This window comes from Arvicola amphibius, chromosome 4, assembly GCF_903992535.2.
Source record: "Arvicola amphibius chromosome 4, mArvAmp1.2, whole genome shotgun sequence".
NCBI classification, from domain to species: domain Eukaryota; kingdom Metazoa; phylum Chordata; class Mammalia; order Rodentia; family Cricetidae; genus Arvicola; species Arvicola amphibius.
In genome coordinates this window covers 85,567,240-85,593,112 of record NC_052050.1, presented here as the reverse complement: position 1 = coordinate 85,593,112, position 25,873 = coordinate 85,567,240, and the positions used below count along the sequence as shown (strand labels likewise).

At 46.0% G+C, this 25,873-nt stretch overlaps 1 protein-coding gene across 13 annotated transcripts; it reads right to left on the bottom strand.

The window, feature by feature from the left end:
- Window positions 1-1,076: 1,076 nt before the first annotated feature.
- Window positions 1,077-24,783, bottom strand: LOC119811834. Of its 13 annotated transcripts, none has more exons than XR_006020793.1 (4): window positions 24,619-24,783; window positions 11,166-11,389; window positions 10,270-10,444; window positions 1,077-1,501 (listed from the first exon to the last, which is right to left on the bottom strand). XR_006020793.1 is itself a non-coding variant. In XM_042054945.1 (4 exons), exons 2-4 carry the CDS (start codon window positions 11,460-11,462, stop codon window positions 9,239-9,241), a joined length of 552 nt encoding a protein of 183 aa, XP_041910879.1. In that variant the 5' UTR covers window positions 11,463-11,634; window positions 24,619-24,783; the 3' UTR covers window positions 6,320-9,238. The 13 variants fall into 13 exon arrangements, 9 of the variants coding, with proteins under 9 accessions (XP_038181873.2, XP_041910879.1, XP_041910881.1 ...); XR_006020792.1 differs by lacking the exon at window positions 1,077-1,501 and adding an exon at window positions 2,675-2,727; XR_005285015.1 differs by lacking the exons at window positions 1,077-1,501; window positions 11,166-11,389 and adding exons at window positions 2,678-2,727; window positions 9,036-9,586.
- Window positions 24,784-25,873: the final 1,090 nt, after the last annotated feature.

Here is a 25,873-nt window from a genome sequence, read left to right as displayed (position 1 = left end):
ACTGGACTATCATAAGGATGGAGAGGTGAACTCATTTAGACAGGACAAGGTGTTAGGATTTATATGCTCATGACCCTGGGGTGATCCCTCTGCACACCACACAGCATGCTAAGGAAGATTGGGTATTCCATGAGTATTTGCATTGACACATTGAATAGTATATGAATTTGGTTGAGCTGTGAAATATTTGGTATCAGATGCAATTTTTTTGCAAATCAGGCTTTATTGGAAAACCACCAAAGGGATTAGCCAGTGAAAACAACCTTAACAAGTAGCAACAACCAAAAGCAAGGATGTCTTGCTTTATATTGTGAAGTATTACAATGTCCCTCTGGCAGTTCATATTTTAATTAAATTTATTTAAATCGAACCATGACCGTGTATCCGATTTCCATGCAGCTTCTGTACTTTGTATGTGTTGAGCTATTGGTAGTAACAGGAGCTATGTTGGGCATTTTACACTCGATGTTATGGGATCCTCACCCCACCCAGCTTAGGAGGTAGATATTATTATCATTAGCAAATGAACAAATTGAGGAATGTTCAGGTGGCATCACTCGGCTTTATGCATTTTGTGATGACTTATTTTCATTTTGAAATCTTTTTCTGAAATACCACCTTTTCCCTAAGCCCCACTCTCATCACACCCAGGCTCTCACAACTTGACTTTGAGCTTCCAACATGGGTTGACTTATGATGGTACTAAACTGGTTGGGTTTTGTCAAACTGACACAAACCAAGACATTTTGGAAGAGGGAATCTCAGGTGTGGAATTGCCTCTACTGGGGTAGTCTATGGACAAGTTTGTGGGGGCAGTTTCTTGGTTAATGATTGATATGGGTAGATCCAGCCCTCTGTGGGTGGTGCCGTCCCTGGGCAGGTGACCTGTACACTTTGCAGGCTGGTTGCCTCAAATTCCAGACTACCTTCAAGGATGCTTATGCAGTGGCTGACCATAAAAGATAGGGTATCCTCCTCTAGAGTACAGAGCAAGTATTTACTATACGTAAGGATTATCTCTCCCTGTCTTAGTCGGGGTTTCTATTGCTGTGAAGAAATACCATGACCTCAGTAACTCTTATAAAGGAAAACATTTAATTAGGGGTGGCTTACAGTTTTAGAGGTTTAACCCATTTTCCTCATGGTAAACATGGTGACATGCAGGCAGACATGGTGCTGGAGAAGGAGATGAAAGGTCTACATTTTGATCCACAAACTAAAGGAAGTGAACTGTGACACTAGGTGTATCTTGAGCATAGGAGACCTCAAGGCCCACCCTCACAGTGACACACTTCCTCTAAGAAGGCCACACCTACTCCAGCAAAACCACACCTCCTAATAGTGCCACTCCCTGTGGGGCCATTTCCTCTTAAACCACCACACTCCCTCAGGCCTGCTGTCTGTCGTGATAAGTTTGTGTCCTCTAAGCCTGGAGATCCTTTCTCTAAGTTTGGAGTGCCTTCTACACATGCAAGTACCCTCTGGTCCTCTTCACTTCATCCTGTGGGAATGAACAAGAGGAAGTGACTCAGATATGAAGGCTGCCTTGCTTGTGGTCCTCTAAAAATTAGTTTTCCACATCTGTCTCAGGAGTCTTGTATTGTTTCCTAGAACCAACAAGACCACAGCAGATAAAATTATCAGCAGGAAGTTGTAGACCCAGTACAACAGTTCACTCTGGGGCTTTTCGGGTACATAGAATTAAATACACAAACCTTACTTGCTTTGCATGGTCAGAATTGGTCCTGTCCTTAAGAAAATCCTATCCTTGGTCTCTATTCCAAAGAATGGGTCAAGTCGTATAAGGTATAAAGCAGTAAGTCTGAATGACCTCGGTTTGGAATCTAAGTACTTATAATCTTGTGGGGTCCTTCATATTCTCCATCAGTAAAATGGTCTAGTGACTGTCCTCAGATTTCCATGGAGATTAAAGAACATACATAATCTACAGACGTCCATTTCACTAGCATTTCCATTTTTGCCAATTTAAAAGTGCTTGTGTATGAGATGCCAATAAGTAATTGCTGACACAGAAAAACAATTCAAATGCAATATTATATCCTCCCACAAATGACATATGTCCTTTCAAGTTTTTTAAGGAATGTCAACCGAATGGATAAAATATTGCAGTCGGATCCATGAGATGTGCCCCTAAACCTTAATATTCTCATACACTGAATGTGTGACCTCACCTACTGCTCAACAGAGTTTTCTTTTTTTTCCTCATTTTTTTATTAAAAATTTCCATCTCCTTCCCTCCTCCTCCCCCTTCCCTCCCCTCCCTTCCACCCATATCCCCACTCCACCCCTCTCCAAGACAAAGAGCCATCAGGGTTCCCTTCACTATGTTAAGTCCAAGGTCCTCCCAACTCCCCCTAAGTCCAGGAAGGTGAGCAACCAAACTGACAAGGCTCACAGTGAGCCCATCCATGCTGTAGAGTCCAAGCTCATCGCCGTTGTCCTTGGTTTCTCAGTCCTCCTCCACCGTCAGCCACATTCAGAGAGTCCGGTTTGGTCCCCTGTTCCATCAGTCCCATTCCAACTGGACTTGGTGATCTCCCGTTAGTTCTGTCCCACCGTCTCAATGGGTGAACGCACCCCTCAACGGTCCTGACTTCCTTGCTCATGATCTCCCTCCTTTTGCTCCTCATCAGGACCTTGGGAGCTCAGTCCTGTGCTCCTATGTGGGGCTCTGTCATTTTCTCCATCTAATGCCAGGTGAAGGTTCTATGGTGATATGCAAGATATTCATGAGTATGGCAATAGGATCTGGACATTTCTGGCTCCCTCTCCTCAGCTGCCCAAGGAACTAGCTGGGGGCATCTTCCTGGACACCTGGGAATCCCTCTAGAGTCAAGTCTCTGCCAGCCCTAGAATGGTTCCCTTAATTAAGATATATAATTCCTTGTTCCCATATCCACCCTTCCTATATCCCAACCATCCTATTCCCCCAAGCTCTCCCCATCCTCCACTTCACACTTTTCTCTCTCCATCTCCCCATCCCCCCATCCCACCCCACCCCCAAGTTCCCATTCTATCCTAGACTGGCAGACATCAAAGAAAGAAGATGGATGGCCCCTGGTGAAGCCGGAAGTGATCTGAATCTAACAGGTCCCCCTGTCCCCTGCCGAAAAAGAAAAAAAAGTGTTTTATCATTTTATCTTGAGGACTTTGTTGTTATTACAGTATATAAAATGCCAGTGTTTATCTTCATAGAAAATCGTGTGGTTTGTTTGCTTGTTTGGTAAAGGTCATGGCTGTGCGGCTGTGCTGACACAAACTTTAATGTTATAGCTTATTACACTCTTGACTTGCATGGCGTGTGAGCCGAAAGCTTTCCTTGTCTGGAAAGTTTCCCTTTCCTTCTTCCCTCCCCTCCCCCACTTCTTTTTTTACCCCAACCACTCCTCCTCCATCTCCACTCAGAATGGGGCAGACCTCTCATGGGAATCAACAAAGCATGGTACATCAAGTTGAGACAGGACCAGGCTCTGCCCCCTGCCTCAAGGTTGAGCAAGGCACCCCAGCATGGGGAATGGGTTCCCAAAAGCCAGCTCAAGCACCAGGAACTGGTCCTGATCCCACTTCTAGGAGCTCCACAAACAGAGCAAGCTACACAACTGTCACATCTAATATCCTTTGCTTCACATCTAATATCCACTTCTGAGTAAGTACATCAGTATGAGCTCTGGTGGGAGAATGACACCCAATTGATAGAGTGCTTGCCAAACATGCATGAAACCCTGAGTTCAGTCCCTAGCTTGTATCATTCAGACATGGTCAATCAGGCATGGTATTGATACACATATGTAATCACACATGTAATACACATATGGGAGGAGGAGGCAGGTGGATCAGAAGTTCAAGGTCATCTTAGCAGTAAGTTTCAAGACAGCCGAGATACATGAGACTCTGTACGTACACACACACACACACACACACACACACACTTCAGAATGACAATTCCAACAGTAAAGCTGTAATCACCCCCTGACTCCCTAGGAGAATTTATAAGAGAACAGGACAGCAACACACTTCTGCATGAAGAAATTCCAAGCAGCATAGAGTTACTTTAGTCATCTGACAAGGTCTTTGACCTCTCAGAGATTGAATGTCCCCACCAACCCATCCACTCACCCACCCAGGGATTCCTACTTGGTGCCCCTAATGCCCTAGTCCTCAGAGGTGTACAAAAGCCATCTGATCTAGGAAAACAGTTCTATTAAATTCAGTTTCAGAGTTGGGAAGTCTGAAGTCAGTGGTCACATCAGTCCAGCATTTGCTAAGGGCTCTCTTAGCTGCATCACACTCGGTCTCAGGGTCACAGAAGGAGGACATGCCAAGGGAGTGATCATAGGATGGCACAGAAGCAAAGAACATTCTAGGGTCAGGTTTGCCTTTCCCTAAAGACTATTTGGTGAGAATCAACTGTGAAAATTACATTGGTGTCTTACAAAGGGCAGACCCCCCACCCAGTGACTAAATACTAAATACTTTCCACAAAGCCCCACCAGCTAAAGGCTCCACATCAGCTGCACTGAGAACCAAGCCCCCAACATATGAACTCTGGCAAACTCAAACCACAGCAAAACTACATTGCCAGTCTAAGAGCTTTCTTTATAAAGGCAGCCCAAAGACTCAGGTATTAAAGTTGGGATGAAGAATCTGATCTGGTACTAAAGGAGATCAGACAGCAAATGTGTGGAGAGCTCCCAAACTAACTTAGCAAACCCCTTCTGCAACTGGGCTAGGTAGGTCAAAGCTAAGGTCTAGTCAAAAGGGGGCACAGACGAGCCTAAGTCTGATTAAGTAGAGAGTCATTATCAGCTAGAGTCGGGGGCCTTCATTTTCCTGCACCCCACTCCCCTACACTAGACCAGCTCTGCTTGTGCCTGTTTTAATTTGAATCTATGATTCTTCTAGTTCTCTCTCTCTCTCTCTCTCTCTCTCTCTTTCTCTTTTTCTCTCTCTCTCTTTCTCTTTTTCTCTCTGTCTCTTCCTGTTTCCACTCTCCCTCTTTTTTTCCCTTTGGAAGTCCATGTTTATGAATGGGAGTTCCATATTGCCAAGACATGCCTGCTTGCCTTCCAATTTTATCTGCACATTTGAGTTCATTTCTACCCAAATCCTAGCAAGTCGTTTTGTAGCTACCAATAGTGGATTTTACCTACAGATTCTAGGAAAAAGTAAAAGACCCAGAAAAGCCAGCACCACACTGCAGAACAAACAAAGTCAGGAGATGTTTATTCAACTTAAACTCCCGGCATTGTGGTACTGGCAAAAGGTAGACAACAGGATAACACAGAAAATCCAGGAGTAGACACACTCAAATATAGTCATCTACTCCATGTGTGCATGTGCGTGTGAATGCGTATGTGCACGTGTATGTGCGTTTGTGTGCCAGTGACGAAAGCCAGGGTTTTGTACATGTTAGACATTGCACCGCTGAGCTATATCCCAAGCTCTTGGTTTGCTGAGACCCTCATCATATAGCTCAGGGTGGTCTGGAGTTCATGATCCTCTTGCTTCTGCCTTACTACTGGGGCTGCAGGTGTGCCCCACTATATGGCATCATCAGCTGGACTTTGCTAGGGAACTACAAACAACACAAGGGGAAAGGAACAAATAGTACTGGAGAAATGAAATACTCACACGGATGACAAAACTAGATAAACAAGTCACGTTTCTACACACACACACACACACACACCACACACACACACACACACACACCACACACACACACACACACACACCACACACACACACACCACACACACACACACCACACTCACACACACACCACACACACACACACACACCACACACCACACACACACACACACACCACACACACACACACACACACCACACACACACACCACACACACACACCACACTCACACACACACCAGTGACACACACACACACACACACACACACCTTAAATCAAAGTTGATAATAGACATAAAACACCAACATGTAAAATACTTATAAAATAACAGGAGAAAAATCAATAGAAATTTTGGCAAGGCAAATGATTTCTTAGATACAACATCAAAGTGACAATACTTTGATCAGATTTGCAGCAAATGTTAGCTGTTTTTTAAAAAAGGAAGAGAGGGAGGAAGGAAGCATTTTGATTATAATGATAGATTTTGCAAAGTTGACATAATATAAATCTTAATAATTCCTATAAGAAAGCTTATCTATATTTCATTTTAACAGTAAATAAGGTTCCTTTAATCTTTGCCCATATGTACGTAATAATTTTACTATAAAAACAGCTAACATTTGCTGCAAATCTGATCAAAGTCAAGGAGACAGCAAAGCCATTATCCATTTCCTCTCTGATCTCAGGGATCAGAGTTCAAATCCAAGCTCTTATACTCACTTTCTTCAGCCTATGCAATACGATCACCCTGGGCCTCTCACTGGTCTCTCAGAGATAAAAATGCTTAGAAAAATGAAACGCCTATCGCAAAGGCTATTAAGGAGAAGAAACGAGACAATCCTAGTAACTCTAGACTTCCTGGCATTCCTTGTATCTCGGGAATATGTCACTGCACTTAATCTCATTATGCCAACTTTACCAGTATCCTTACTTCTGTCGGGATGTGCCCAAGACCTCAAAATACAGGAGACACTGACTATAGTTATCACCATTGCCGTGTTTGTCTAGGGACATGCACACTCTCTAGTGCTAGGGACACTTCTCTGAACCAAGCTCCCAGCTGCTTCAGGAAGCCTGGCACAAGACCCATGCCACAAGAGCCTTTCTCTAAAGCACAAGTCTACTTTGTTGGCTTCTCTATTACCCCTTGAATACGCTAAGCATCTTGACATGAACACGGACTTTCTTCGTTTGTGAGTCGTGTGAAGCTTTCTCTTCTGCATTGATTACGTCACACGACATGCTTGTTCAAGAACCGGCCGTGCCATAGGCGCTAAAGAAATGCTTTGTTAAAATTATCACAAGATGTCAGAGTCAGGAGGGCCTCTGGTTGCAAGAATTGAGTGTGAAAGTGTGAGCCAGGTATATGAGAGGCAGTAATGTGTATCCCAATAATGGGCACACTTCTCATCCCCAAAAAGAGTGAACACTGAAGAAAGCCACAAAGGGAAGCAAGGGGCTCCATATCCAGACATAGAATCCCCAGGAAATGAGCACAGAGGAGAAGGTAGAGTGTAGAAGGATGGAGGCAAGTTAGCTGGTAAACCTTTGGGCAGTGGAATTGTGGGGCATGTGTTCTTTGTTGGTTTTTTCATTTTGTATATTTGCATGGTGATTGTTTTTCCTGCAAAGAACTTACATGACCTTTATAATGTGATAAGCAAATATACTTGAAAACAAGTAAAAAAAAAAAAGTCCGTATATAGCATATTGTTTATAAGCACAGCTGAAGGAGCCCGATGCTAAAGAGGAGGCCATGTGCTTAATGGGCTCTCAGTGTCTGTGTCATGGTTAATGAATGGCATACTGGATCAGTCTCTGGTGGGGGGGGCACCCACTCCCTACTCCTTACAGGTGACCTCAACCAGACCAGGGGCACATAAAGACTCCTTTATCTTTCTCCAGGTTCCATGGAGTTTGTGGCAGGTGGTTTTTTTTTTTTTTTTTTTTTTTTTTTTTTTTTTTTTTTTTTTTTTTTTTTTTTTTTTTGAGTAGCCAAGGCTTGTTGAAATTGAGAAGGCCAGTTATCAGGCTGATGCAGATAGATCGCTCAAGCCCAAGGGCCTCAGGCCTGACCTGTTCCTGTCTGGTCCTCTCCAAGATTCCCCACAACCATCTGATAAGATGCACTTAGCTGTCTAGTTTGCATGTTCCTGACAATTTTCATTCAAAATATATGCAAATACTGAGGGCTTGTTGCTGGGGCCACAGGTTGTGGTAAAATGCTTCAAAACTTTTAACCAAATCATTCTATTAACCCCAGAAAGAGGCCTTTTGATTTCGGTTTCTATTTGCATCAGAAGCACAGTTAGGCCCCTACTCATCCCTACTTCCAGATGGTGGCTTAGCTCACTTCGGGTGTTGTTAGCACTGTGACTGGGGATTGCAGTGCTACCTCGGCTTCTTGCCAAGAGGTCACTGAAGCCACTCTGAAAGTACAGGCTGGATACTGGGGGATTCAGAGCCTCAGCCAGCCCTCAGCTGGCTTCTCAGCCACAGAACAACAGTCTGGGCCAGAGCTTGCGAGATGCAGGGTTCTTGGTCCACTCGGGCACCTGCTTGAAGTGTTTATACAGTGCCCAGGTCAGCAGGTTGAGGCTTTAGTGCACAAAGAGAAAAGCCCTGCATAAACCTGCTGATGAATGATGTTCTGAAAGCAGAGCCCAGGAGTGGTAATAGGATACCTTACCTAGGCAAAGGACTGATGGGAGGGGGTGGGGGAGATGGAGGGGTGGGGGATGGTTGGGGTGGAGGCCGGAATTTTATAGAGGTATTTCCTGTTTCCTGGTCCTCACCTTAGCTGATGCACCCAGACAGTCAACTCAGAAATCCCAAAGAGAACATCTCTCCGTTCAGATCAGTGACCCTGGAGCCTGCGTCAGACTGCCTGTCCCTGGGGAACCCCCACCCTCTATGTCATGCTTTGTTGTGTCTGTCTTGAAAGTTTTCATAATTCTAGAACACAGAGTCCAGATTTTCAGTTTGCCCTGGGCCAGTCTGGCCTGGTGACAACAGGGTTGAAAGGAGCAGAGGTGACCTCAAGCCGCATGCATAACATGAGACACAGGAATACACATGGACACGCAAATCCAGGACTCACTTAAATCTATACATACACTTCCTTGGAAATGCTCCACGGACCTGTACCCACGGTAACACCCCCAGATGCCCTGCAGCCGGGAGTCACCGTGCAAGCCGGAGCATGACTCAGACTGGCATCTCTAATGTATTAGAACAGCGTTTGAAAGCTAGAGTGGACCAGATACCCGAAGGACAAAAGTCCAGGAGTTAGGAAGCAGAGGAGGAGGCTCGGTGTACAAAGGAGAGCCTCGCTAATCAGGGACAACAAAGTCCTGCCTACCTGACGTAGGAAGGATAGCATCAAGCCAAGGGAAATGGGAATGCTGAGGGAAGGTTGTGAGGTATAGGACCCGTGCGCAACCGTCCATGGACCATTTCCCGGTAGCCATTTCCCAGATGTGGGCATGTCTAGTCATTGTATCTACACCATCAAGTAGGCAGGATTCTTATCTCAAGAATCAGGCTGCACTAATCAGAGTCTGATTAACTTGCCCAGAGCCCGACAGCCAAGATATCGAAATCGTGTGTAGAAAGTGTCTTCTGGATTCCAGAGCCTGGGCTGTTTCCACATGCCACTTGACCAAGGTGTTTGTTGACCTGGGTTTCTGCCCTGCGTTGTTCTCTTTTTTTCTTAAAGGACACACGCCTGCCACTGGTCACCCCCACGACTCCAGCTGGGAGAAGAAACAACAGCTGCAAGATATGAGATGAAGCATAACTGGCTTCTCCGCCTCCGTTCTGTAGACTTGACGCTTGGGGCAACCGGTTCTTGGTTGTGAGGACTGGAAGTCTGGGAGCCACGTGCCCACAGACTGACACCTCCTCGCAGGACTGTCACGAGATGATGAGGAAAGCCATCAGCGGCCCCTCTTATGTGAATGCTCATCTCTTCCTAGGGTCTCCACCCTCTTGACCCCCAAAGGCCTTGCTTTCTAATAACGTCATGTTGGGGACCAGGATTTCAACCTATGAAAGAGGGGAACACAAGTATTCTACCCAGGGGAAGGCGTGGTGCCTGCAGTAAGATGCCTTCTCCCATTTGCCAGTGCGATACGCACAGATGGCTCCAGATATTACTGAATGTCCCTGTTAGAATCCCTCTCAGGTGAGATCTTCCAGTCTGCTGGGCTGCTAGTTGGAACAGTCTGGAGGAGATTTGACAAGTCCGTGGCTCTTTCTATAGTTTTCAGTATTTGGGACAGACCTCTCCTTCTTGTCCATGGGCTGACAAGTCAGACCAGCTGCAGTGGGTAGAAAACTAGCCTTCTAGGTCTTACAGGCACTGGCTCCACCCTCCCCCGTGGGCCACTGGGCTGCCATAGAGGTACTTTGTCCAACAGTGCCCTTCTATCTGTGCCCTTGGAGCGTGCAGATTTAACGACCAATTATGAAAATGAAAAATCCAGGTCTTAGCTTCAAATGAGTATTTTCCTTTGGCACTTTGATCCTCCGGTAATGAGCGCCTGGAAACCGAGGTATTCTAGGAATGTAGCCTTGATAATGAAAATAGGTACCTGGCCTGAGAGGGCCCCTCTCTGTCCTGGCAGATCTGCCTCCAGTGGATGTCCTCGGCATTCATGGCAGCCACTCCCCGGTTGGGCAGGAACCTTGCTGAGGTTGACTGTCCCATCTGGGCTTGGACTGGTTCCCACATCCCTGTTGCCATCTGCCAACCACAGTGCCTGCCTTCTGGGGAAAGCAGACGTCTCCATGAGTATTTGACTGCAAATCAGGAAAAGAGGAAAAGCAACCCCTAACCTAATGTTTTTAATTGTCTTACTTTCCTTTTTTTTTAAAAAAAAAATCACTTTTATTTTATGTGTTGGAATATTTTGTCTGCGTGTGTATAAACGTATCATTTGCGGGCCTGGTGTCCCCAGAAGTCAAAGGAAGCTATCAGATCCGCTGGAACTCAAGCTAATAGATGGTTGTGGTCAAACAGCAAGTACTCTTGACCATGGGGCCACCTCTCCAGCCTCCCTTCTCTTTCTCAATGAACATCAAAACAATGGAAATCCTGTCTTAACGGTGAAGAAGGTGAAGCACAGAGAGACAGAGCCACTTTGACAAGAGCTTGTAGCTTGTTAGGAGGGTTGCTGTGAGGGGATCCAGTTATCCACCTCAGGAGCTAATGCTTCTCGAAGTGGCTGAGTGTCGCTTAAGGTAGTGTCTTCCTCTACGCTGAAGAGAACTGGGATGATGAGAGAATGCCAAGGAAGTGTTTTTGCTTTGTTTTGTTTTGTTTTCACTTTGGTTTGGGGTTTTGGCAATATTTCACTATGTAGCCCAGGTCAACCTTGAACTATGGTCCCATCTGGGTTTCTCGAGTGTTAGGGTTACAGGGCTGCACCATGGTGCCCAGATTAATTCTTTTGTTACCTCAAAAGAGCTTGCACAGCATTCAGAATACCTTAGTAATGTCTCTCCAGCCACCAATGTGGTCGTGTGGTTTAGGACCCAGACTCAGATCCTGAAGGAGCAAAGATGTGTCTCTGCCACCTGACGGCACGAGCTCTCCAGAGTCTTCATCTGTGAGCTGGAGGCCAATATCCATCTCAAAGTATTCTGATATCTGAAGAGGTGCAAGGGGTGGGAGCCACTTGACACTTCCGGAGGTGAGGAGCCCTGTGTAACCTGGGGACAGATCACCAAACCTGTCTAAGACTCAGAGGGCTTACCTGTCAAGTAAGGGAAAATGCAATTCCATTCTGGGCCAAGAGCTATATAGGTGAAGCTTGCAGCAGAAGCTGGTGCCTGATTACAGGTGGGGCAGGAAGCTCAGCTGGGTACCAGAAGCCACTCCCAAGAGTCAGACTTTATGGTAGGAAGGCTCAGGGTTTGAGGTTGAATTATTCTCTGGATTTTGGAAGTCCAGAAACCTTGAAGGAACAAAAAATCTCAACAAGAACTTTAAATGCTTGCTGACTGTGCTCTTTTGTTCCCAGTAGGCCTGTGGGCCAGGGGACTGGGTGGGGAGAAAACAGTTGGACTCTTCTGGAAAGGAAGAGAATTGCAGTTGTAAGGCCCCAGGGGCAGGTCCCTCCCCCTCCTTCCCTGTGCCCTTGTCCCTTCTCATACACACACACCTTTATGTGATACTCACAGTAGATTGATTGTGAGCACCCAGGACTTGGGGCAAGGAAGGACCAGAGGGAAACATGACTAATAACGGCCACTCTTTCTAAAGGGCTGAGTGCATGCTGGACACCTGGCTGGGGCTCCCCAGGAATTATCTCATTTAAAGACTGTGGGGACATGGGGATTATGTTCTCTCTTTCATGAGGAAACTAAGAGTCAGAGAGGACAACTACTCAGCACAAGGTCACTAAACTGTCAAAAAGTAGAGCCAAGATCCAGTTCCAAGACCGTCTACCATCTACAGCCCTTTCCTATTCCAATAAGAAAGACGATAGAGCTGGGGTGGGTACCCCTTGGATTCCTTTTCTAGCATCCTTAAGAGGTTAGCTCTTTGCAATTCAAATAAAGTCAGCCCAGTATTAGTAAAGTCTACAAATGGTGTTTCCATGTTCAGCATTATGATATCTATCGACTCTCTTAATACTCAACTTTGACTTAATGATGACTTTCAGAGAGGCAATAAGAAGGAAGGCCATGTTTGTATAAAGGGCTCTGGGGTCAGAAGTTTACACTATGAGAGTATGAACATTTCTGAATGAAAGAACTATTTAACTGTGTTAAATACTAGCAATTTGAGTGTGAGGAGGAAGAAGACTCTTAGTCAATCCATGTCCACTTATTCTTTCAAATACTAATAACATTTTGTATTACCTTTTATTACTGTGTAATGCACATTCAGCAAGATGTACACATATTAAGCTTCTTCATGAGCTTACACGGAATCACCGCCATCTTCGGTGAATATTTATTTATTAAGCACTATTTCTCAAAGGCCATCAATGACCTTTCTTTTTCAGTGGGGCAGAAAGTCTTAGCAGGCAGAAAAACAAGAACATCTACAAGATGGCTATAATTGTATCATTTTCAGACTAAGCAGGGCAATCTCATGAAGAAAAGGAAGTCTTTGCCCCATTTTGAATGGGGATCAGGGAGACTCCTATGCAAGTGGCTGAAACCTAAAAAAAAAAAAATGGACCTTTGTTATCCTTAGGTTAAAGAACTCAGTCCATGTGAAGAGAGAGCATGGATCCCTTAGATGGCCAAAAGCTGGTGCTTGTGAAGTCTGACACAACAGCAGAGGTGTGAGTAACAGGGAGAGATGAGTGGAGAGATGGCATGGGCCTGCACATGATAGGAGATCTGGGCTCTGTGTGGTGTGTACTATAGGGATGCTGGTGCCATGGGTGAGCTCACGGGGTCTTCATGAGGTGGCAGTTTTCCAGTGTCAGGCAAGCTAGGCCCAGGACAAGGATGCTAAACACGGCTGTGTGTGTCCAAGGGCACAATGGTAGGTTCTAGTCAGGGTTTCTATTGCTAGAGCAAAACACCATGAACAAAAAGCAACTTGAGGAACAAAGGGTTTATTTGGTTTGTATTTCCATATCACTGTTCATTGTTTAAGGAAGTCAGGACAGGAACTCAAAAAGGGCAGGAACCTGGAGGCAGGAGCTGTGCAGAGCCCATGGAGTGGTGCTGCTTACTGGTTTTCTCCACATGGCTTGCACAGCCTACTTTCTTATAGAATCTCCAGAAGAACTACCAAGTCAGGGATGACATGACCCATAATGGACTGGGCCCTCTTCCATTGATTACTAATTAAGCAAATGCCCTACTGGCTTGCCATCAGTCAGATCTTATGGGGCATTTTCTCAGCTGAGGCTCCCTTCTCTCTGAAGACTACAGTTTGAGTCAAGTTGGCATAAAATTAGCCAGCATAGTAGGAAACAAAGGTTTCTATTCAAGTGTATCCCTTGAGCTCTGTGTGGCTGAAGACTAGAGGAAAGAGGGTTTGGGAATCCCAAGGCAGGTGAGCAATGGGGCAAAGGAGGTACTTATGTGTTGGCAGAGGTAGCTCATTTGTTCCTGGCTACCAAGACTCAAAATAATCACACAGAAACTATATTATTTGCAATGCTGTTTGGACAATAGCTTAAGTGTATTTCTATCTAGCTCTTATATCCTAAACTAACCAATCTCCATTAATCTGTACATCACCACTAGGACATGGCCTATCAGCAAAGTTTCAGTGGGTTCCAGCAGAAATATCTGTCTCCTGTGGCAGCTACATGGCAATTCCGCCTTCTTTTTCCCAGCATTCAGTTTAGGTTTCCAGCTTAGCTCTACTCTGCCCTATTACAGGCCAAAGCAGCTTCTTTATTCATTAACCAATAAAGGCAACACATATACAGAAGGACTTACCACATCATCTCCCCTTTTCTGTCTAAATAAAAAAGAAGGTTTTAACTTTAACATGGTAAAATTACATATAACAAAACAAGTATCTACACAACTTTTCGTAGCACAAAATTAAGACTGAGAGGCTGGTCAAGCATCCCTGCATATTATCTTACTCCAGCTTGGACCTCTACAGAGTCCCTGGCCTGAGGGGAGACTGGGCCTAGGATTCTGCTATCAGGGATACTGCAAAGGGAATCCCATGTCTTTCTGGGAACAAGCTACAGAGTAAGTGTCAAATCCCAAGGTTTCAGCTTCACAGTCCAACCATGAATGTAAAGATTACTTAGGGAAACGAAGGTCCCAACATGCGTAACACGGTTGGGATCACACCATTCTATTTCTCTTTATTTGCCCCACACAATACTGTTGAACAAGTGGGATTAAATTAATGTGAAAATAAATACACACACAAAGTAATAGCTGCTAAATAAGCCAAAAGCAAAAGTCTAAAAATAAGTGAACCAAGATGAAATTGGCAATCTTTGGTGTTAGAGACCCAGACTCTACTATACACTGACACACACACACACACACACACACACACACACACACGCACACACACACACACACACACGCACAAAGTTTACCTCATAGATCAAGAGAGCTGGTGAGGCTCCAGCAAGGAGACTCATGTTCCAGTCAACAGAGAAAATCAAGGGAAGAAGAGGAAGACTTCACTCTGCTTTGTTTTAAGAAGGTTTTCTGGAACTGTGCATAGTACCTCATTGTACAGAGTCTCCTCCAACCCAACTGCTACCATCTCCATGAGTTCAGCTGTGCCCCTTGCAGAAGATCTTCCCAGCTGGATTTGTTGACTGTTGAGTTTTCTCATAGAAAGAGGGGGGCAGGAGAATCATAGACCCTCACTTGAATAATCAGCCTCTCTTCCCAGCCCAACTGTATGCAGTTCTGCCCAAATTACACATGGCCTTGGGGAGGGGCTAGAGGAGGAGGCTGCATTGGCCCAGCCATGGGGAACACAGGCCTTCCAGTGTGTCTGCTTTGAGGTCACCCAAGTTTCTGTCCCTAACCCCTCACCCATTTGCACGGTAAGCCTGAAAATCTCACTCGTTCCCCAGGGTGAATATTGGTAGAACCAAATATTGGTTTGTTCTTAGGACCTGGGAGGCGTGGGAAGGAGGGTTAGACATTGTTTAGGCCTCCTCTAGGGAAAGAATTTAGCAACATACCTCAACCCAGCCATGGGTTGACTTCCTTACCTGGCCTATTTGGATACCCAGGAACCTTGAGGAAGGTCACTATTCTGTCTGGCCATCATTCCAGACAAAAATCAGGAAGTCTAGACCGCAGTAACTAGAAAGACTATGCATTGAGAAAGAACTAGCAGTCACCAGCACCATTGAGAAATAACTACTTCCACCCTCAGCTCCCTGTTTTGTTGATCTGTAAGACGTAATCATCATTTTTTTAGGAGAATTAGCCAAAATTCGATAAAGTGCCTATTCTTTCCTGGATATGGTGGGCATTCAATACCGCTCAAGAAATACTAATATTCTTAGGACTACATGCTTGCCTTTAATATACTCATTAATAAGAAGAGGGATCACTGACTCCTATCCTCTCAGGTGGTACTGATCCCACCCTGGGCTGTCTTAATGCTGGGTGACATAAGTAGAACAGCTGGAGGCTCACAGGGGCTCAGCTGTCACCGTTAGCGATATCCCTAACTCACAGTTCAGCACAATAAGACCCATGAAAGTGTAAGCACATATACAGAGGTTCTCGGAGTCCAACTTCTTCCAAGTCCAGGCCCTTATCCACAGCTTGACACTTGATTCTGTGAATGAAAGCCATGGTGTGCAGCATCCTTACGGCTGTGGGAATCCAAGGAGAGGCTTTTCTTGCAAGCCTGCCTCATAGCAGGGACTCTGTGTTTGGCTGGTTGTTGGCCTGCATCTTCTGCTGGTGCAGTTATAAGAAACCCCAACAATTATCCCTAGGGGCCTGTGGATCCATGGCCATGGAGGATGCTCATTTCCCAGTGGGTCACCGGAACCATACTCCGGGCCAGCAGGATCCGTACTCCTTAGCACCAGTGTGTGATGTAGCTTTACAAGGGTCTATCTGAGGTCCCGTATACCACTGAGTAACACTGTCATCAGGAGTGACATCGTTAGACTGTCTTTCCCCTCTATAATTACTGCCAGTGGGTGCCATCATTACAAGGCTTATAGTTGGGGTTCCGGGTTGGCTGCAATACCCAGAAGGAACCACAGTAATTGCTTGGGGGCTTTCTACCAGAAGGATCCAAGAAGTGCCAGCCAAGGAGTGCTGCCAAGCCTGGCACCAGCTCTGCCTAGAGATGGATAGACCAAAACAAGGCTCCTTCTACCCTCCCCTTAGCTCTGGGACCATATGCACCACGGGATTGTACAATCAATCTAGAGGGCAAAATTTACAAAGTCCTATGGGTATGGGGAGAAAGACAGAATCCTTTTTAGGCTCAGCCTCACGGGAGAAGAGGTATCAGAACAGCAGGGAAGGGAAGTGCCTGGGAGTTGGGGGTCCTGAGGCTGAAACTCCTGGGAGTTCTCTATCCTTGGCGGGTATGGATTTTTATCCTGGGAGTGTGGGGAATCGGAAGTTATTCAAGCCAAAGTAAGACCAACCCAACTATTTCTTTAGACAATTCTCTGGGGAGGCTCGAAAACAAACACCAAAAACTATTCTTCAGGATCCTCCGGAGAAATATAACCAGAGAGATGGGCAGAGAGGGGACCAGAGAGATGGGCAGAGAGGGGAGAGCAGGTTAGTGAGAAGGAGTGGGAGGGGGGAGTGGAGAGGAAGAGAGAAAGGAAGGTTGGAGGGGGAGAGGGAGGAAAAGAGGTATAAGAGAGGTATAGTATGTGTGTCTTCATGTATGTGTACATGTGTACATAGTTGTATGTGTGCGGGTACATGTATGCATTTCAGTACACATGTATGCTTATGTGAAGAGAGCAGAGGACAACCTCAAATGACATTTCTGGAAACTTGTCTCCATTCTAGAGCACAGAGGGTCTGTTCTAGTCAGAGATACTCTTGCTATGATAAAACATCACGAGCAAAACAACTTGGGGAGGAAAGGGTTTATTTGGCTTACATGTCCCAAGTCACAGTCCACTGAGGGAGGCCAAGGTAGAAACTCAAACCAGCTAGGAAGCTGCAGGCAGAGGCTTACGTAGAAGACATGGAGGAGTGCTGGTTACTGGCTTATTCCTCACGGCTTGTACAGCCTGCTTTCTTATAGAGCAGAGGACCACCAACCCCAGAGTGGCCCCACGCACAATGATTTGTTTAAATAGAAATGTCCTGCAGGCCTGCCTACATTCCAATCTTTTGGGAGCCTTTTCTTAGCTGAGGTTTCCTCCTCTCAGATGACTCTATCTTGTGCCACACTGACATAAAACTAGCCAGCACAGGGTCTCTGGTTGACCAGCAAGCCCCAGGGATCTGTCTGGGATTCCAAGTGAACCTCAACACATTGGGTGACTTTTACATGCTGTTCAGGATCAAACTCAGGCCTTTGTACTGGCAAGATGAATAAATATTTTACTGACTGAGCCATTGTCATCTCCCCAGTCTACCAGAGGCCTCCCACAGAGGCCCACTGGAAAGAACTGGCTCACAGGGCTCTACACAAGGTCAGAAGACTGGAGACTCACACAGACTTTGATGTTGCAGTCTTAGGACACAAAACACCCAGAACTATATGCTGGGATTTGCACCCAGAGACCTCTGGGGGTTGTAGAGCTCTTCATGCCTCCGAACGGCAACAGAGTTTCTGCCCAAAGCCAACCTTGGTTTGGGCATCTCTTCTCCTCCTGATTCTACCTGCTCTGGCCAGGCAGCATCAACACATCTTCTCTAGCCTGCCTGACTTGTGAACTCATCCAAGGTAGACGGCATGTCCTCTCCCATGCCTGCTGCATTTACACAGTACCTGATGAGCAGTAGGTGATCAATAATCATGAGAGGACAACTTTGCAGTTGGAACCTGTCACCGTGTCATGTGCATCTTATCTCTTCCTTCCTATGCCACCCTGGGTCCCCTGGAAACTGGCAGTCACATATCCTTGCAGGACAGAGATGCTGACAGGCTTAATGGTACAGTACCAAGCAGGACTAAGTAGTAATTCTGATATTGGTGTGCAAAGCATCAACTGGTTTGTTCACTTTTCTGCTGCCTGCTCATCCAACGGCGCAGGTGCCTGTGTGCAGCAGCGGTAGGTCCTGGATCCCCACAGCAGAGAACAGCATAGGTTTTTGTTTTCACTCTTAATGAATTCACTAACTAAAGAGTTCACTAATGACCAAACAGTGCATCTCATGGGCAGTGAGGGAAGAAAGGCCGGGTGAAAAAAAAAAAAAAAAAAAAAAAAAAAAAAAAAAAAAAAAAAAAAAAAAAAAAAAACAGAGTTGAGAATAAATGGAGGGTCCCCTCTTCTGCAAGAGGAGGCCCCTGAACTGAGTCTGAATGAATAATCACCATTCAGGGCTCCTCGAAGAGTTGGCAGAGAGAAACAGCCTGGGAAAAGTTCCCCCTGGCACTGACAGGGCAGCCCTGGAGGCCAGTGTGTGACACAGGGACATGTCCCAATAGAACAGTTCCTTGGCACCCCTGCTGGGAACACAGCAAATTTTCCATGACTCTTCAGAATCCAGGCCAGCTGCTCATCTGATTCTTGACATGAAGAACTCACCTTGTGCAGGCGTCCCTTACCTTTGCCTGCCTTGCCCTCTCCCTGGCTCGGCATCTACCTCCTTCAGTAATCCCGAGTCAAGTGGGGAGGGACCTGGGTCGTGGAATGAGGGAGGCAGGAAAGACAGATGTACAGCCTCAGTTAGTCGGAGGATGTCGGGCTCTCTCTGTCCACATGAACTCCCGGGCAAGCTAAGGTCCTGCCTTATTAGTCCTATCTGTAGAATGGAGGTGGATAAACATATTTCAGTTAATTGCAAGAAAGCATCTAGTTACTGAACCCTTTAATGGGCCAGGACTGGTCTCTGGTGGGCAGAGGTGAACACTCAGATTCAGCCTATGTCCTGCTGAATCCTCAGTTTACCTTCTTCTACATCACTAGCTGAACCTATCATCTTGCAGCTTCCTCAAAAAGGTTTCCCTGATCCCCCTTGCCCAGGAGCACATGGTACCCTGGGCTAGCCCCCTTCCCTTGTCTCCACAATCATATCTTCAGTTTTGCTGGACACCTGCCTAGTCCTGTACCTATGGGCAAACTGTGTCTGGTGAAGCCTGACTGGTGGAACATTTAATTCCTTTATTTCCCTGGCATAGAAGTGACCAAGAGTAGAAACAAGATTAGGGAAGGTAAATGGAGAACAGAGGATTCTAGATATGAGTGGCATTCTTTCTACAAAGCCCCATTCCATTGAGCTGTATCCCTTTAGGATCTTCTGGGGTCACATTTAAGCCAGTATTCATACTGTTTCCTCCTGGAGGACAGGGAGTATAATCACATAACTCAAGTGCCTGATTGACCCGTGAATATTAACTGAATGCCCACCATGTGGCAGACACCAACTACACAGAAGCTTTTTCAGAGATCAGAGACTTTTACGTCTCTAAATTGTCACCTATCACCTCTATGCACAGATAGTTGGATCCCTGGGTTTGATCTAAATGAGAGATTAGAAAGGCTTTTAATTCACAGGACAGCATCTCTTTGTCTGGGTCAGTTAATACAAGCAAGCTGTTTGTTGTGGGAAAAGATTCTGAGCCTGCGGCGGGCTGAATGATATCCCACAAAAAAATTGTCCATCACCTCATCCTTGGAGCCTGAAGATTATGACCTTACTTGGAAATTAAGGATTCCCAATGGAAGACACCCCAGAGAAAATGTTTAAAGAAGTCAAGAAATATTTGCCTTGCTGGGGATTACAAATTGCTCCTAAAAAAAAAAAAAAATACAAAAAGGAGATTCTATTAATTGCCTAGGATATAAGGTAAGCTTACAAAAAATTAAACCACAGAAAGTACAAATCAGGAGAGATCAAATATGAACTCTTAATGATTTTCAAAGCTTGTTAGTAAAATTCTTTGGACTCACCAAGGTAGGATAGATAATGGAATATTTTCTATGAGTTTGCCAAATGAAAATGGACTGGACATTGCTAATATAATTCTTGCCTATATATATTTATATATAGTTGTTGAACTTATTGTATATAGTTTTACTGAGCTAAAACCTTCCCATTTGTATTAAAACCTTTGCTTTTTTTATTTAGACAAAAATGGGGAGATCTCCTTGCAGGAAGCTGGGGTAGGGGAATAACCAAGTGAAAATGAGGCAAGCACAGAAGTTGTACAGGACAAGCCAAGGAACGCTGGGCCTACTGGGAACTAGTAAAGACAAGAAAGACGTTCTTCATGTTGTAAGACACTCAGTTTGCGGTGATTTGGTAAGGAGACTTTGGAAGAGAGAGAGTATGGTGGTCTTTCCAGGAGTGCTAAGGTGCTGATCATTGACTGACTCACTGACCTAGATCTTCTGGCTGAGGGCTCCCTTGGCTTAGCAGATCTGAGGCAAATCTGTTGCAGTGATTTGTCATTACATGGCATACACATGAGGGTGGGGCTCAATGGCCACAAAGCTAGCTCATCATCATTGGCTGAATGAAATCGTCCTGTAACATGGGGAGTGAGATGGTAGAAGCTGGTCTTTTCCATATCCTTCCTGCCACCTCCAGGTAGGACCACAGTGAGCCATCATAGAAAGCTGCTGGCCTGCCAGTCAACCCAGACAGGGACACTGCCTTCCTTGGAGCCATCTGTTGCAAAGTGACAGTCTTTCTGTCAGTGCTTCCCTATCCATCTTTGGACCCTGTGTGTCACCTCTGAAGCCTTGGTTTCCCACCGTTCCCACAGCAAAATAACAGCTGATCTTTTTCCTTCTAAGGAGGGAGCTTAGGGTGAAGACAAGCAGTTTGAGCCACCCTGTAATTGCATCCTATAACTGTGGGAAGCCTCTTATCATTAATCCTGTTTGGTTGCCTGTAAAACGGGAAGAAAATAAATCACAACCTTGTTTGTTTATTTCTTTAGGATTCAAGCTAGTTGCAGCTATAAGCATTCTCTGCACGCATTTAGTGCAACATGTTGAAGGCCAAACCTTGAGACAAACAAGCAGCAGTTGTACATTCAATCCCAGATCCGATCCCCTGCCTTCTGGCTTGCTTTTCCTGGATCTTTGGAAATCACCTTTTATTGAGCATTGCCTGTGTATCAGGCTCTGTGTTAGGCATCTTCCAAGTCTTATCATTCGGGAATTAAGATAGCCCCCTCTTCAGTGGGGGCTACCATTATACCACTTAGCGGGGGAGAAAAAATATGTAGCATGACTAATAAAAACCCAGAGACAGATATCGGGGTTCAACCGGAAGACCAAAAAAGCAAAGCAGCCAGTCACTGCCTCTTACCTCAGCACCTCTACCTCAAACGGAAATGGCCATTCTGTCCCCACAAATCCTCAGAATGAGACTCAGCTGAGAGCAGTCTCCTCCTGTTTTATATTCCTTTCTAGTGATGGGATTAAAGGCGTTTACTACTATGCCCGGCCTCTGTGGCTAACTAGTGTGGCTGCTGGGGTTAAAGGTGTGTGCCCCCACTGCCTGGTTTGTATGGTTGAGCAGTGTGGCTGTTTTACTCTCTGATCTTCAGGCAAGCTTCCTTTTTATTAAGATGCAAATGAAATATCACTACCAAAAAGAGTTCAGAGAACAGTGTCCTGTCCAAGGGGACACAAGGCCACTTTTAACCATCTTAGTCTCCATCCAGATGCCCCCTTCCTTCGTGGGTTTGGAAAGCTGGACCCCAGCAAATGCCTTGGACCACAGAATGCACACCCTCTGTCTTTATACCCCATGGCATAGGATAAATGCCAGTGTATAGAAACCCCTCTGTGATGTGTAAGACTCATATAAGAAAAGAATAAATGAATAAATAAGTGAACCATCAAGAGTTCTTAGCAAACAGCTTTATACTAGGGTGAAAGAGATTGGCATGGCTGGTCACCTTCTGCCCTCATTTCCTGTGTGACCCTCTGCCTATCAGCTTTCTTTCAAAGGAAGGAGGCAATATTATGCTCTCAGCCTGGGTCTGGAGTGGGGCCAGGGATGATAAAGAGTCCTTTCAGCTTGAGCAGAGCCAACTGTTGTCTCCCGTGTTCCATCCTCTGTCCCTAACAGTGCCCAGTATGGTCTGTGCTCAGTGGTAGTTGCGGAGCAGTGAATGGCGCTGCTTAGCTCAGCTGTTTTAGAGTTACTAAAAGTGGAAAAGCCAACTTTGCATAGCTAGTCCTGGAACAGCTGGGTGGTCTGGTTTGGAGTAGCCCCTCCCTTTCCTGCTATGCATCCGCTGAACACAGAGCCCTGTCTAGGTTGGGCCCTGAAGGTAGGAGAATGTCAACACGTTCACTGCAGCCTTAGGAAGGGTTAAGCCTTGGGCTGTCTCCAGCCCCGTCTTGCCTCACTACCCTTGCCCCCTGCTGAGATGGGGCCTTTAGTTTACTGATAAACATGGGGCACACTCCACCACTGCCACTGCTCGCCAAGACCTGCTGTCTGTATGCCCCTCCCCACCTGAGAGGCTGCCTTTTCTAGGCAGCTCTATTCTGACTTCTGGAAACCCTGGGTTTGTAGCCAGGTTTGGAGGCCTAGATGGATCTCTCAGATATAAATAAGATCTATAATGAAAAGTCTTGAGTTAAGAAGACTTGGACAAATCTTCCTAACTTAGGAGTCAGGCGTTGTGCAAATAGCTCTTCCTCCGGAACTAAAGCCTGGGAAAAGAATCTTTTCCCAGGGAAACAAGTGACTCCCACTTCTTCTCCCATTGAATCTTAAGTCTTTGGTCTGCCTCCTTGGTTAGGCATCAGGGGTAACCAGGCACCACCAAGGAGGTCCTCTGATAGCCCTAATAATAAACAGCTCCACTGGCCTGCTCCATTAGAGCCCATCATACAAATCTGGCTGGCCACTTGCCAAGAATGATTTTACATTTTTTTTTTTAATGACTGAAAGGAAAATCAAAACCCTTATATGATGTATAAGGATCACAAGAAGGTCAAACCGAGCGTCAGGAAAACGTCACTGGAACAAGACACCCTTGCTTATTTACACCCTGGCCGACTGTCTTTTATTGCAGCACCAGCTGGCTGGAGCAGTGCTGACATCAGCTCTGCTGGTGTGGCACAGTGTGGCACAATCAGAGCTGCAGTGGTGTCGCCTGCAGTGGTGTGGTTCCATGCACAGGAAGAGACACTTACAGACATGTCAAATCCATCTCAGATCTACCTTCTCATCCATGCACAGGAAGAGACACTTACAGACATGTCAAATCCATCTCAGATCTACCTTCTCATCCATCCACAGGAAGAGACACTTACAGACATGTCAAATCAATCTCAGATCTACCTTGATGGATGGACATTTCTAACTGAATTCAGGGAGGGGCTCTAACTTCTAGCCCCAGCTAGATAAAATGTTATTTCCTCAAACTGGTAGGTTCCTCTTATGTTTTCAAAACTGGACTTGGCTATTATTATAATGTTTTCATTTTTACGCATAAAAATTTTTGAACTTTTTTTCCCCCTTCGGTCTTATAGCTTCATCATATTCTAGCTTTTGCTCTTTGGTTCACAGAGTCTATCTGAAGTTTTATAGAAAATCTTTGCTGATCTTTGGCCTAGACCATTAAACCCTGCCAGAAAATTCTTTCTTTGGACCATCCGACACCCAGAAGTCATTTATAGACCACAACCAATGTTCTGGTTCCGGAGTTCCTTAACCTTGGGAGGCCATGAAAATCTGACTAAAGATCTATCAGCACCCATGTCTTGCTCCAGGCCACCTTCAGCTCCCTTCTCCCTTCCTAAATTCTCGAGTCTTCATCACTCACACTGTGCGGGAAGCCTTCTTGCTTCTCAAGGACTTTATTCTCTTCTGCCCTAACCTCCCATAGGAGAAATTGAATTAATCCCAGTTGTTTGATGGATCCATGGCTCCCAAACCAATGGGAACTAACTCCCCTATTTATATTATCATGCATCGTGTTGGTGGCCAAGTCAGAAGAAGGAGGTGCTATTTGACATACGCTTCACCCTCTGGGACTGAGATGAGTTGGGGACCCTGGACTAGACTTGGACTCAGAAGTCTACCCTGAGCTGAACTTCACAGGTCCTGTCTGAGAGGTTTTCTGTCTCACCGGTTCATCTCCTCCTCTGTGGGGATGGGCTCAGGTGTCTTTACCTCCCTGCCCACTCACTGGCCAAGCTGACAATAAATGACACCACCAGAGGCAGCATGCACTGCCGTCATGACTTCCTCCCCTCCAAGTAAAATAGCCCATGCTCTAAATTTTGAGATCCCCAGACTAAGGCAAGAATGTCTCCTGAAGCCTTTGCAGATGCCCTCCCCACTTCGTTCCCCCTCCACTGCGTGCCCTGGGGAGTTCTGGATCAGGCACTCACCTCCCACAGCCCGGGGCAGAGCCAAGCCCAAGTTCTCCATCCAGGATCAATACCGTTTTTCTTGTTACCTTAAAGAATAATAATGCATAGGCTGCCAACGCCAGAGTCTTCTCTATTAGTCCCTCTGTCTGCCTCTGGACTTCCTCTCCCATTGTGTAATGTGCCCTTTACAATGTCCTTTCTGAGTTAAAAATGAAGCACTCTGGAGGGGGAGGAGGTGGGAGGAGGACTTTGTTCTGTTGCGCTCTGAATTTGCTGAGTTCTTCACTCCCATTGCTGCAGTTACAGTCCCCAAAGCCTGCTGCTTTTTCCGCACAAGAATAAATAGCTTGGACTCCTTGGACTGCTTCCAACTCCTGCGGCCTCTGTGCTGATGGCAGTAGCGACTCTCTCAGAGATGGGACTCCAGCCTCTTTCCCTTCCCCTTGCCGTCTACACAGCAGGCACAGAAACCTTGTTCAGTGCAGGGCTGGCCACACTCCTCTTCCCTCTTGTTTAACTCCTTCTAAGGCTTCCCACCATCTAAAGGATGCAGTCTTAATGTCTTTACACATGGGAGGCTCACAGCTGAATCATACATACATAGTGTATTGGTCTCAAAGTGTAATTCTAAATGCGATTCCTTTTTGCCTAGGTCGGGCTGCAGGCTCAGCTGGCCCTGGAAGTATTTGAACTTGAGCTTCCACTCCATTCTTCTTGCTCTGCCATCCCTTGTAATTGCCTCCCATCTCCCACCACCAAGTGAGATTAGTGCCCAAGTCTACCTTACTCTGTGTGAGTTCTAGGAGAAAGCAGGGCCTGGGTAATGAACTCCCCCAGGTAGAGTGGGACACAGGACCCAATGTGGCCAGTTGGATATCTCCCCTGTGCTTTGAGTCTTCAGGACAATGCGCAGGTATAGTTAAGGGATTGATTGCTCTTGGGCAGGTGCTGAGGCGTCAGCACTCAGGCTCCAATCACGGGCATCTACACCTGACCCACTCTGTGTCTTCCTAGACCTCCACTTTCTGCCTGACTCTGATTCTCTAGCCTTACCTTTGGCACCATGGGTCACTCCACAGCCTTCTCTGCTGCCCCTTTCCATAAGGTTGTGACCAGAGTGAACTCAAGTAAATAAGCTGTCTAGATCGGTGTCCTGGGTCAGTCACTGCAGCCCTCTGCTCTTTGAGCATCATGCCCTTCTAGCTACATCATGGCCCGCTGCTGCTGCCGCTGCTGCTGCTCAGGGAGATGCCAGTCTTTGTCACAGGATTCT

Bases quoted from the DNA above. Each gene is read 5' to 3' on its own strand.
- LOC119811834 (XM_038325941.1), bottom strand. From the start codon at position 24,770: ATGGGAGAGGAAGTCCAGAGGCAGACAGAGGGACTAATAGAGAAGACT. The intron at 10,445-24,618 runs GTGAGTGCCTGA...TGCTTTCCCCAG, and splicing joins TCTGCCCCGGGCTGTGGGAG to AAGGCAGGCACTGTGGTTGG. The intron at 9,587-10,269 runs GTACCTATTTTC...ATCTCGTGACAG, and splicing joins GAGGGGCCCTCTCAGGCCAG to TCCTGCGAGGAGGTGTCAGT.